Source organism: Platalea leucorodia (assembly GCF_965183815.1).
Source record: "Platalea leucorodia genome assembly, chromosome: 1".
Taxonomy (NCBI): domain Eukaryota; kingdom Metazoa; phylum Chordata; class Aves; order Pelecaniformes; family Threskiornithidae; genus Platalea; species Platalea leucorodia.
This window is the reverse complement of record NC_138823.1, coordinates 67453564-67466214: the sequence shown is the minus strand read 5'-3', so window position 1 is coordinate 67466214 and position 12651 is coordinate 67453564. Positions and strand designations below refer to the sequence as shown.

Below are 12651 nucleotides of genomic sequence, written 5' to 3'. Positions count from 1 at the left end.
GGGTTTTGTTTTTTTCTCTCCTGTGTACTTAAAGTAGAAGTTCTGCGTTATGTTCTCTTTGCCGAGACGGGCAGCATACGGTGGTGCAAACAGCTGTTTCCTCTGTGCCTCACTCTGAAGCTGGAACTCTTATTTTTCCATGCTCTGTTCTCTCCAGTGAGGTGGTTCCTGAGTTTCTTTCCTCTTGTCCTGCACTTTCTCTGGGAAGTATATGGACTGGCACAACCCAAGGGCTGTGCAGGCTGACACCAAGGGAAAAGATATGCTCAAAATAGCCAGATACAAAGTACGTAGCTTGGAGGGAACCATCCATCCCTGCCTCAAATCTCCATAAAATCAGAAGGCAGAGATCAAGTTAATAGCAAGCTGCTACCTCTCGGTGAAAAAATTACCTACCACAAAATGACCAGAGAAAAATCAGTCCGTTTGAGCTGGGCATTTTCCAGAGCTACAAGATTAAAACAGGGATGCAGAAATGACTAACTGGTATGGCTGTTCAGACCTGTAGTCTCCCAGCAAATGAGCATCTGAGATAGAAGTTGCATTTCCCTGTCTCGTGCTGATCCTCTCATTTTCTTTGCCTGTGCCGTACTTTGTCATAAGAAGAAACAGCATTGGTCTTTACTAAGCAAATGGGGAAATGATTTCTAGAAATGAGCCACTCCTAGTAAGGATATTTGAGGAGTGTGTGAGAGACTTTCTAATTCTGGTTTTTATTATTAAAGGACCCTTTCCAGAAGAGGAAAATAGATCATTATTATGCCTGTTCCTTAAAGCAAATACTTTGTGCTTAAATGTTAATTGTTGAAACTCAGGCTTGCCACCCTTGTGCTAGGCCCAGTGCAAATCGAGGACAGCTATTGTCCAAAAGAGCTTAAAACACAGAAGTGTATAGATTCTTTCAATCTCAAACATTACAACCTTCTTTTCTCCCATCACTCTTTATACATATTAATAAATGTCTTTAGGTGTTTTTTGTTACTGCACAGCAAATGAAAAGCATATCCTGTACGTGGCTCTCCACAATACTTATGCTCAATATTTACGTTGAAATATGTTTCATAGGAAGTAATTAAAATCTAGTATGTCACGACTGGTGCTTTCTAAGTGAAATTATACTTACAAGGAAGCCAGAAGTACTGTCCAACAAGCAGCGAACTCGACAGATGAAACAACGAGTTAAGAAGGAAGAATAATCTGTCGTCATGCTGTCATTCTCTTGTGCTTTAAACAATTTGCTGAGAATATGTTCTTCTCCTAGGAACAACAGTGGAGGCAATATATATCAGATCACACTAAGAAAGAATGAAAATGTTCTGTAGCCAACTGAAAAAGCTGTTATGGAAATTGACAAAAATCACTTTATGGAAGGGCGAATATTAAATTGTGTATGTATAGATACATCTGCACATGCTCTACCAAAAGAAAAAAATAAAAGCTCTACAATAGGGTTCAGGTGAGTTTCCTCAGAAACTTTGACTTTTTTTTGTTTCCTGAGTTTTTGTGATTTTTAATGATGCAAAGCAGGGTGACAGATGTTGCTGGTTTTGAGACCAGAGATCACAGAAAATACATTAGAAAAAGGAACAAAATAAGGAAAAATGCTAATGCAAGAAAGAAACAAACAAACGAACAGTGGCTGATTAGCTAAAGTTCAGCTGTTGCCTCCTTGATTTTTAATGAAGCATTTTCCAGTTTTGGACTACAAGTGCATAGCTTTTGAAATACTTATTTCCCAAAAGACACAAGTATTTGTACAGAAGTATGAGCTCAGGAACTGACATTTTCCACTGTATATATTAGGACAAAAATTCCAAATATTTGTAACTTTTTATAGCTTGAAATATTCATGCACATTGTTTAGTTTGTTTTCTGCGTACCTCCTACAAAATCTTGCAAAGCTCCTCAGATATCTGTAAGACTCTCGCAAAACATAGAAACCGCAAGAAATTCTACCAAAGTTTCGTGACTGTGTTCCTGAGGACTTCATAAAGGCTGCTGAAGGATTTCTTGCAAATTTCTCCCCACCCATCTGGAGGCTGCGCTTCCTCAACTTCTTTCCTCGGTTACTTCCTCACCTTCTGGTGAAATGCATACATTTTGCTGGGATCAATAATTCTTTATAAAGTTAACAATTTCAACCCCATCATCTTTTCTGTAGTCGTGATTTCAGCTTAACGCCTCATGTAGGAGAAACCTTGAGCACATACAGCCTCAGAGGAAAAAGTGCATTGCTAAACCCATTTGTTCTTCTGAAGACTCCTGTCTACATAATTTTGCATGGGATAACAAATGGCAGAAAGTGATGTTGCCACTGTGGTACTGTACAGAAATGTTTTGCATGGGATTCTTTTGCATTAATGAGAGGAATACTACTGTCCTGATCAGTGTGAACAAAAGGTTGGTAGGATGAACACTGATGCTGTTCATTCGGCATGGATAAGAATATCCATGAGTGCATTAGTCAGAGAAAAATAAAGGAAACATTAACTTTGTAGCCTCAATGGCACACACTTCCTTATAAATGTCAAGGATCAGGAAGAAACGTCATCTATGGGACACCAACATTATAAATGGCCACTATGCAGCTTTCCAGTGAAGAATCTGACTTGACGTGGAACAGACGTGAGCGTAGGTGGAGTGCAACTCTACCTCTGTACAGTGGTGCCTATGTTTCCAATCAGCATATACAATCCCACCTGTTTCTGTCTGCAGTTGCTGTCCAGACAACATCTGGGGAGGATTCATGGCCCAGTGCAGTTGTCTACAGAAATCCTGGCGATCATCCACATGAATGTAATCATATATGTTTTGGTGCATTACATCAGTCTGAAACAATTACAAGAAGAAATGTTTAATTTCTAAGCGTAGTGGGGTAGACACTTATCTGTAGGTTGATACTTTCCTTAATATAATGACTGGTGTAAGATACCTTCAGAGCAAAGATTGATTGAGGAGAGTTATTTCAGAGGCCCCTGTTTTTCACATCTGCTGTTTGACTTCACATCCTAAGGTGATTCTTTTTATTCTTAATTCTTTTGTGCCTATGCAAATGTGAGTCATAAAGAAGTCCAACTGGCAGCGGGTGACTAGGGCTGTCCCCCAGGGTTTGATGCTGGGTACAACCCTCTTTAATTTCTTGATTAGTGAATGATGGGATAGGGTGCACGCTCAGCAGGTTTGCAGAGGGTACCAACTGGGGAGAGCAGAACGGCTACTCAGACCTTGACAGGCTGTAAAAATGGGCTGACAGGAACCTCAGGAAGTTCAACAAAGGCAAAATTCTCTCTAATTTTGGGTACCCCAGGAAAAGAAATATATTAGCATGCCAAAGTGAGCCGAGGAGAGTGCTACCAAGACACTTAAGAGGGCTGGAGCACATGACATATCAGGAGAGGAAAGAACAGGGTTTGTTCAGCCATAAGAAGAGAAAGCTTCAGGAAGAACTTACTGCTGTCTACATCAACCGAATGAGTGGGTGTCGAGAAGACAAAGCCCAACTCTTCTCAGAAAAACAAAGTGGGAGGACAAGAAGCAACAGACACAAGCTGCAACATGGGAAACTGGGACTTGATATAAGCGAAAAAAATTTAAGCGTCAGGGTGGTTAAACACTGGAACAGGTCTTCCAGAGGGGTCATAGAAACTCAAAACTTGACTAGATGAGTCCTGCATCAACCTGATCTAACTGGATCTTATTTGAGCAGGAGGCTGGACTACAGGACCTCCAGAGGTCCTTTCCATCTACATGGTTCTGTTATTCTGTGACTTTACAATATATTTATTATAAGCAAACAACCAGTCTAGAATAGCAGCATCTTATACTGAAATTGAAAGGAAACTTTTAGCTAAATCTTATTTTTATAATAGATCATGTTTCCGTTAACAAAAGCTTTACAAAAGGAAGAACATTACAAGAAATTCATCTTCACCAGTCAGATCACCAAAAAAAAAAGAAAATTAGTCTGAAATGGCATAGTAAAATAATTTACTTTCAGTAATAGTGTATGTCTATTCAGTAGTAGAAAGACAAGGTGAAACAACATAGAGTACTGCAGTTTAGAAAGCCAGTTAGCAGGAGTCACTATAAGAAAGTCATTACCATGACAGTGACTAAGTATTCTAAATATTTGTTAATATATTTACCTGATGAAACCCTAGATAGTCCACAATTGTCGATGATGCATAAAATATCATTCCATCTGCACTCACCACCAACGCAAAACCGTTCAGTGACTAAGAAGGGAAAAAAAATAATTAACAAGATAATCAGAAAGTAAAGAGCAAAATGAGTATAAAATGTAATAATTTTAAGAATATTCTAGAAACGAAAAAAATCACTCTGCAAAAAAGTTGGACATCAAATTTTTGCAGAAAGGCCTTTTTTCCTTAACTTGAAAAAATTAATAACAATCTGGAACATGCTTTTTTCCTTTTTTCAAAAAGTTAGGATAGCTAACTACAGTGTAACTACCAACATTACTAGTTTATTATCTACTTTAAATTTTATTTTGTCATTAATTCATATAATTAGAAGCTTAATAGCAAGTGTCAACTACTTTTTTTTGCTTTTAATTTAAAACATCAGATTCCATAATAATTGCTTTGAATGTATATGCATTGATACATATAGGTAATATAATAATCTCTAACAAGAAAATTAAATACATGTGCTGTTGTATCTATGACTTTAAAACTGGATGTGTATTTTAAAGTACGGCTATTTTCTTAAGCTTCTATAAAAATACATACATAGCATAATTGCATAAATGCAATGAATATAAAAAGTAGGCAATAAATACTTCACTGATATAGACCAATGTTTAGTCTAGAAAAAAGCTAAATTAATTCTCATAGACCCAGTGATGCAAGGAAAGCAACCAGAGAAATCAAAAAATAAAAAGAAGGATTAAATGAAATATATGATGTAAACATTAAGATCCATCATGCTGCATGCAGACTGACTAATTTTGCCTCTCTTCCCTTGGTAAAGATTCAGTAACATATCTTCACTCCAGCAGGCCTGCATTCCAAGGTAGTTTAGATGATCCTTTCATGTGATGGTTTTGAGGTCTTTTGAGATTACACTTCAAATAGCTGCTGATGAAATACTGCTATATTACTATTATTGTTGCTTCACCTTTTTCTCAATTTACTGTTGTAGCGATGTGCCTATTAATCCTGAGTTAATCCTGAAGCACAATGAGGGCAGATTTTCAATTGCTCAGTTGAATACAGATACACTGACATATTTTTGTGAGCTTGGTTCTCTTTTCGGTTCCTAAATAAGGACCAGATTTCCAAGACTGCTTGAAGCCTTTTCCCACTGTGACAATGGTGGGCAGAATTTCAAGAGTTCAGTGCACAATAGGCCGACCTCCTCAGAAGATTTGGCCCCAACCATAAATGCACAGCACCTTTGGAAACGTGGCCCAGTGGGACTATACATGGCCAGGGTCTCTGCGCTTCGAAGAATCTGTGAAACAGTGACTGGAGAAATATAGTGGAGAGACTGCAATGGCTCACCTACATTTGGAAAGAGCTGTAGCAGCAAGTGATTTAATCAAGTCAATGCTAACCATGAGTCATCACTAAGAATAGTCAAGGGCAAATCGTGTGCAGCTCCAGGTCAGCTCCATAGATACAGAACCTTTCCAGAATAAGCGTTATCTCTGCCTAGTTGGGTTTGTGTTGAACACTAGATATTCCTATCGACTCTTCGAGCACAAGGAGTTGCCGGACTAGCGCTATTTTCTGCTCTAAATAATGCCCAAATTCATCCCAGCACCTCACCAACCAGAAGATGATGTGTCAAGATTTCTACATCTTCACTGTGCCAAGAAGAGCCTCCATAGATGGTATCTGTCATATCCATTTCCAATGTCAAGTGGAGACAAGAAAGCATTTTTGGCATCTTGTCTGTTTGGACTCATCTTCACAGCAATGAAACCATCAGTGATGTGATGTTAGGAATTTTATTACATTTTGAACATCTGGCAGGCCTTTTAATTTGGACAGACTAAAAATTTCAACAAAAAGATAACCACAGGACATTTAAGGGAGCTCCTTCATGTCTGTGGCTGTTACCATGTGCATTCCAAAAGACCACCAGTCCTGCCCATGCAGCTGGGGCAGGTAGAAATTAAGAACATTAAAGAAATGTTCTTAATTAAAGAAATGTTCTTCACCTATGCAAATTAATGCACTAAGCCCTATCTGGGAAGGCTTAAAAATGACCACAAGATATGAATATGATCAAAGAATCTCACACGGTATCATGCTGAACATCCTTAAAATGTGCCTTCCATTGTCCTGCAGGCAAGCTGGAGTTTTTCAGCCCCTGTACGAAATAGCTGGGGAGCACCTGCCCTTGCCAAGGATTGCTTTTATGAATCAAGAAATAAATACCCCTGTTCGAAATTAATCGTCTTCATCCAACATATTGGTACATACTCTTTAGGCCTAGACACATACCCTAGGAGATCAGTCTTTAAAAAATGCAAAACTTGCTCCCTCACAGTGGAAGGTAGGCAGGTTTTTCTTTACACAAGTTTTTCTTTCACAGAGCCAGCGTCGGGCTGGACCAAGGGCAGCAGTTTGTGAAAACGAGAAGGGGAAATGGGACCATGTGTATTTCTAAGGGTTCAGATCAGTCGACTGGCAACTACATCGGTGAGGTTGGAGGAGGTATTAAGGAACAGTGGGAAGGAGCAAGAGGAAAGAAGAGGAGAAGTTCAAGGAGCCATGTGTTTAGGTGAAGCCAGAAACAAGTATGGATTTGAGAGAGGTATGTGAATGAAGAGAATTACAAACTTCCCCTGCTTTGTTTTTCTTTTGTTCTCAAAATACTGACGTCCTTTTCTGTTAAGATCTCTTAACTAAGCACCTCCTGGTTTTCATGACCCCAAACGAAGACATCAGATGCTCTGCCCTGCAGGCAGGAAAAGCAAAACCCACTTTGGTGCAACAACAACTTTTGTGGAGCCACATGAATCTATTGAGGATTAACACAAATTCCATGTGTCTAAACTTCATTTTAGCTGGGAAACCTGCTGCTTCAACCAGACTGGAAAGAGATGAGATGGACATGGAGTAGAACTTCATAATGAGTGAGTCTTACCCATGACCGCAAATTTTTCTCTTTTCTCAATACTACCCTAAAGTGCAGTTCAGTGTGAAACCTGGCATCTGTAGTGCAGAGGGCTCTGAATAGAGTCAGAGTTGGACTGAGATTTATACTTTTCTTACCTACTTACCACAGCTCAGGAAAAGGGGGAGAGTGTTTGTTAGCACAGATCCGCTACCCCAGAAGGAGGTAGTAGCGATTGCAAATTAGTAGGAAAAGACCTCTTCTGACCTCTCAGATAAATCTCTCAGGTATCATATACAATTCCATACTCAAGCCCTTTACAGTAACACTGCATAGAGATTTTCCATTATTCTGGCCAGAATCCTGGTGATTTGTTAAGAGTATTCCCAGCTTTTTTGTTCTAAGTTACCGGGTCTCACATTAAACAGGACAACAAAGTATATGGCTCCACTTACGATTTTAAACATTCTCACTTACTGAAATAAAATTCTCAGCGATAGCTTTCTCTCGTTCCCAGGGAATGGGAGGCTGCACTGGTGTGCTGTGTCAGAACCACAGCAGCCATCTCCCTGGGTTATCGATAACCTGCGGGGAGGAAAAGGGACAGAGGACGCAGACCAGCCTCAAACCCGTGTGGTTCGCGCTCCCTAATGTAAGCACACGTCTGCCCAAAACACAGAGGGGACAGCACAGAGAAGTAAAGGCAGCTCTCCTCATTTCACTTTATTCCTTTCTGTAGAAATAATGGAAAGCCTAAAATGAGGCTCCTGGATTTAGAGGAGGAAATAATGGAACTCCACAGCTCAATGTCGATGTAATTTGCTTTGTGTACAACTGGTATGTTTTAATCAATAAAGTCCATTTGCATCCTATCACAATTTTTAGCAATTTGCATATACTTACACAAGCACATGGGGACACACTCACACATAGAAACACACACACACACAGAGAGATTAGCGTGGACATTAAAACTTTTGCAACAAAAACCAACTAACTTCGAATTTGCAAAAAATACATGGTTGTAAACTGCCATTTGGTAAACCGTATGGATTCAATGACAGATGGAATTTCTAATCCAGGATAATAGCTGAAACATGTGAGACAGACTTAAGTATGTATTGTGAACATTTGTTTGTTTGTATTTGGCTTTTTAAAACCACTTACATGAGTTTTCAACATTGTACTTAAAAAATGAAATAGCTTCTTTTTTTTCTTTCCAAATGGAAAAAAAAAAAAGGAGCTTGGCACCAGACAGGGGCCTGTGTTCTTTTGAAAAAACATGTACATCCAATTATGTACTCACGAAAAGCTGCACCTGCTACTGAAACAAAAAACAATTAATCTGTCAGTTCAAAGAAAGTACGACATTATTCTGGTGCCCGCAGTAGCTGTGAGATGAAAGTTATCAGTTCCTTCCATTAAGAAGGTTTCGAAACATTATTAGTCAAGAGGTTCTCTTTGGGAATGAAGGCAAATATTTTGAGGAAGATAGGACTTCCTTTGGCAAGATCCTTTATATATCCTGATATTTTTTCTGGTCCCATAGCAGAAAATCAGCCAGCAAATACTTCAAAGATATTTTGGTCAAGGTCATGGCATAGTAAAAATAAGGAGGGGAGGGGGAGGAAAAAAAAAAAAGAGAGAGAACAAGTTCCAAGCCACATTTCTCTTATTACTCTTCCTTGAAATAAAGGAAAATTCACTTGCGTTAGGTCTCCAGAGACCATGTTACTATGGTTACTAAAGTACAACAGTCAAGGCCTGCAGCCATGCCTTGCTTTGAACAGATTTTCAAGTCACGCAACTTGGGTACTAAATTTCCAGGGTCAGTTGGCTCACAGTTTATCTGGAACAGTTTCATTTAATAGTGGATCGCTGGGTTTTTGCATCCTATGTGGATGGGGCCATTTGCTGGTGATCTAAATAAGTAGCTATTTAAAAACTCTGGAAATGATATACTCATTCTTGTCTTATGAATATTAGGAGGAAAATGCAGACAGTTAATGTGTCTTCTGTCTTTAACTGTATTGTTTAGTGAATCAGTATTTCTTTCCACTGGTGTTTTTAGGACTTATAATTGCCCTTCTCAAAAATCCCTCTGGAATCCCCGAGGTTCTCTTTATAAACCGAAAAAAAAATGAAACTCGTACAGAACCCTGAAATAAAACCCTGCATAAAAGACTATTCAGAAATACTGTATCTGGTGACATCAAAATATGGCCTTTGCTCAACAAGTACAGTATCTCTTAGCCCTCCGGACTCTTTATGTATTTCTCTGGTATCCACAAAGCAACTTCAAAAGGAATATTTCTGTGAGTAAGCACTATTTCGTGCAAAGGGGGAGTGGCAGAATTGTTTTTAGCATTCAGTTTTGATCAAAGGCTTGCGTGTACTGCTTAGTTTTCAGGCAAAAGAAAGAAAACAGAAGATGAATTTCCATCCTTTGAGCCAGAGGAGGAAGTAAATCCTACAGGCTGAAGCCTACAGCCATGGGTTTATATGGGAAGCCTTTTGGAGAGAAAGTGTTCAATCTGATTGATTGGTTTTCACAGACAGCAGAAACGTTTCTTTTCAAATACAAAGAAATACATACATGTGATCATTATTCCCAGATAAAATGAAGTTCACGTTCCGGCCTGTCTCCTTGAGCCTGGATATCACTTCAGGCTCCTTAACGACAGTATGGAAATTCAGCATCTAATGCTGCGCTACCCACAGCAGGGCCCAGCAAAATTTTCAAAGATCATTCACATTGCCAGAAGAATTTGAGCCCTGGCCCTCCCATTTACCACTGGAAGGAACAGCTGTGCCCTCTGAAAAGCATGGATGATTATGAGCCATTCAGCTGGTGAAATTTCTCGTTACTCCATTTTTCAATATCCCATCACTTCCAGCAAGGAATCTGGGCAACTTTGGAGATACTTGTTTATATACATGTCTTTGGTCTAACGAGGGAGCTGGAATGCTGTGGCTCGTCAGGAGGTAGCAGACAGAACCGGCCCCTGGAAATCAGTTAGGAAAATGTAAGTCATTGAGCTCTGGTAATTGCAAGCTATAAACTTTCAAGAAAACATAGTAGTTCCCTGGAGGATGAGATTGTAATGTGCGCACACATGTAAATGCATTTTAAACCATGGTGATGTTGGTTTTTGTATGCTTGATATGTAATAAGTATTGGACACAACCAAGAACAACTTCGTCTTTAAAGCTGTTTTGATTGCATGATGCAAAATTGTAAATGTAGTTTTTCTTTGCTTATACTTTCCTTCCAAGCTAAGATTTTGTAACAAAGCTTGCTTAGTCTGCATCAAGTCCTTGGGGTAGGGCCTCTTTTCTATACGCATGAACCGCTGGCCTCCAATAAGCTCGGCGCCTCAAGACCAATCACTCTGCCCAAGATGGTACTGAGAAAGAAGAGCTGTATGCAGACTCAGTTGAAGCATCATTTGACTTTATATGTGCAGAAAGTTGGTGTGGTGCACTCTAGAAAGAGATACATGCCAATAGAATCCCTTTGTTTTCACAAGTACTAAACACTGGAAATGAGAATGCAGACCGTGCTTCCAGAGTGGAGCCGTACTAGCGGCTAATACCTTAAGGACAGGTTAGGGAAGGTTTACTTGCTGCAAAAGTGAATTCATGGGTGACACCAAACACCTCAGTACAAATTTGTTATACGGCATGTTTGTTTAGAATAAATTATTAACACGAGCAATGCTTGCTATTGGTGGCAAGGTTTGGTGGATTTTTTCATGTCTAATTGTAAAAAATCCATGATTCTTTTCTTTGCATTACCAATTAGGGTTTCATGTGGGAAGTGAGTATATGAATACTACCTGAGATTAATGGACATTATACAAGTACTGGAGACTATTTATAGTAAAGAAGAAGAACACTCAAATCATTAATTCTAAAATTGTCAGAAAAAAGCACATTTTATTTATTAACACATAGATACATGTATCATGATTACTGGATATGCTAGTGAGTACTTGGATGAGTAACATGTCATTTACCTTAGCAATTATCATGAAAGGATACTGAAGTATGACATAATCTGGTGTATCTTTTCCTTTAGCCTCCTCATTAATCATGATGTTGAATTTAAAATTGTGCTCTACCAGTAATGGAACCCTACTGTCAATGTTCTTTCACAAATACTATGCCCTGGACTACACTTGGAAATAGAAACAATCTTTATATTGATTTATGCAGTTTCTCATTTCACTTCCTCAAAAGCAGATGTTGTATTCACAGATGGAAGCAAAGCTGGGGCTATATCCTATCTTCAGTGCAAGTTCAGCCCTTCATTCTTTCTGAGTTCTGCAGCTGCTCTGGGCTTTTCAGTCTTCTCTTCAACAATTTCAATATAGAAAATGCAAGCCTGATTAATTCCATTTGAGAAGACTCAAAATGAAGCATTAATTGCTCACTACTCTGCACTTGTAATAACAAATTTAGTTAGGTAGCCTTTGCAATAACAAATGTAGTAAGATTACCCATTATCTTCCACAGAAATAACTTACTGAAAAGCGTCTTGAGTAATATTTATCCAACATGTTGGACAATTAGACATATGTAAGTACCAAATGTCTGGATTTTTTTTCAGTATGATTTACATGTAAGTGCATCAAGTCCTGAAGAGAAGAAGCCGTCATAATATTCCATCCACAGCTGACTTTTATTTGTACTTGCAAACTGTTAACGAGCATGAATGGCAGACATCTTTCTGTAAGGAATCAAAACCTAAAAGAGACAATGTTGTAGCCTATATATTGTAAGCAGAATGTGATGTCCTAATTTCAGAGCACTATTTTTCTGTGTATTTAGCACTGTATATCACATTTTCTAACACAGAACTATTTCAAGGGGTGGGGAGAAGAGCAAAACAATCTGTATTTCATATTCTGTTCAATAATATATGCTAAACCGGCTTTTTTAAACACTATTGCAGGTCAGTGGATTTTTTAGGGAGTGTGGCATTCCTGAATTTGACTCTGGGAACTGTCTTACTGTGCTATTTATCATCTTATGCATGTTTTGTACCCTCTAAGTATCCTTCATGAAACACACCCCGTCCCACACTGGCAGCAGGCGTGAATTCTGCTATTAATGTGTTACGCTGACCCAGAGAGGCAAGCAACGCTTTCTCTAATCTAGATATGAAGTGGATGATGGTGGATCAGTCTGGAAAGAGGTAAGGATGGAAGGTTAGAGACAACTCCTCTAACCAGCAGCAACATCTGCAAATCTTAAGCTGAGTTACAGACGAGATGAACCCCTCCCCAAGGCCCTTCTGCAAGCCCCTGCTTTAGTTTGAGCAGACATTTGTTTTCTTATTGCTAAAAAAAGCCCAGTCTCAGTTACTGGAGAATTCTGGGGGCATTGCAGTACTGGGAGGAGGGGGAAAGGTGTAAAACACGTTGGGGAAAAGGCCTGCTGTTGGCCACCATCGGCTTTCACAGCGAGGAATTCCTGGAAGAACCGCAATTACAATGGGATACAAACACTATCTCATTCTTCTTTTTTCTACTCATGAAATGTCAGGGAGAGTTAAAA

General features: G+C 39.1%; 1 protein-coding gene across 1 annotated transcript in view; it reads right to left on the bottom strand.

Moving 5' to 3' along the window:
- AHRR (aryl hydrocarbon receptor repressor) overlaps positions 1 to 12651 on the bottom strand; it is a gene marked incomplete at both ends in the record, with an annotated part of 66235 nt that overhangs the window by 6976 nt on the left and 46608 nt on the right. Inside the window, 3 exons of the mRNA XM_082316534.1 lie at positions 1124 to 1257; positions 2700 to 2829; positions 4146 to 4235. Coding sequence (XP_082172660.1) covers positions 1124 to 1257; positions 2700 to 2829; positions 4146 to 4235 — 354 coding nt within the window. The remainder of the gene's footprint in view (positions 1 to 1123; positions 1258 to 2699; positions 2830 to 4145; positions 4236 to 12651) is intronic.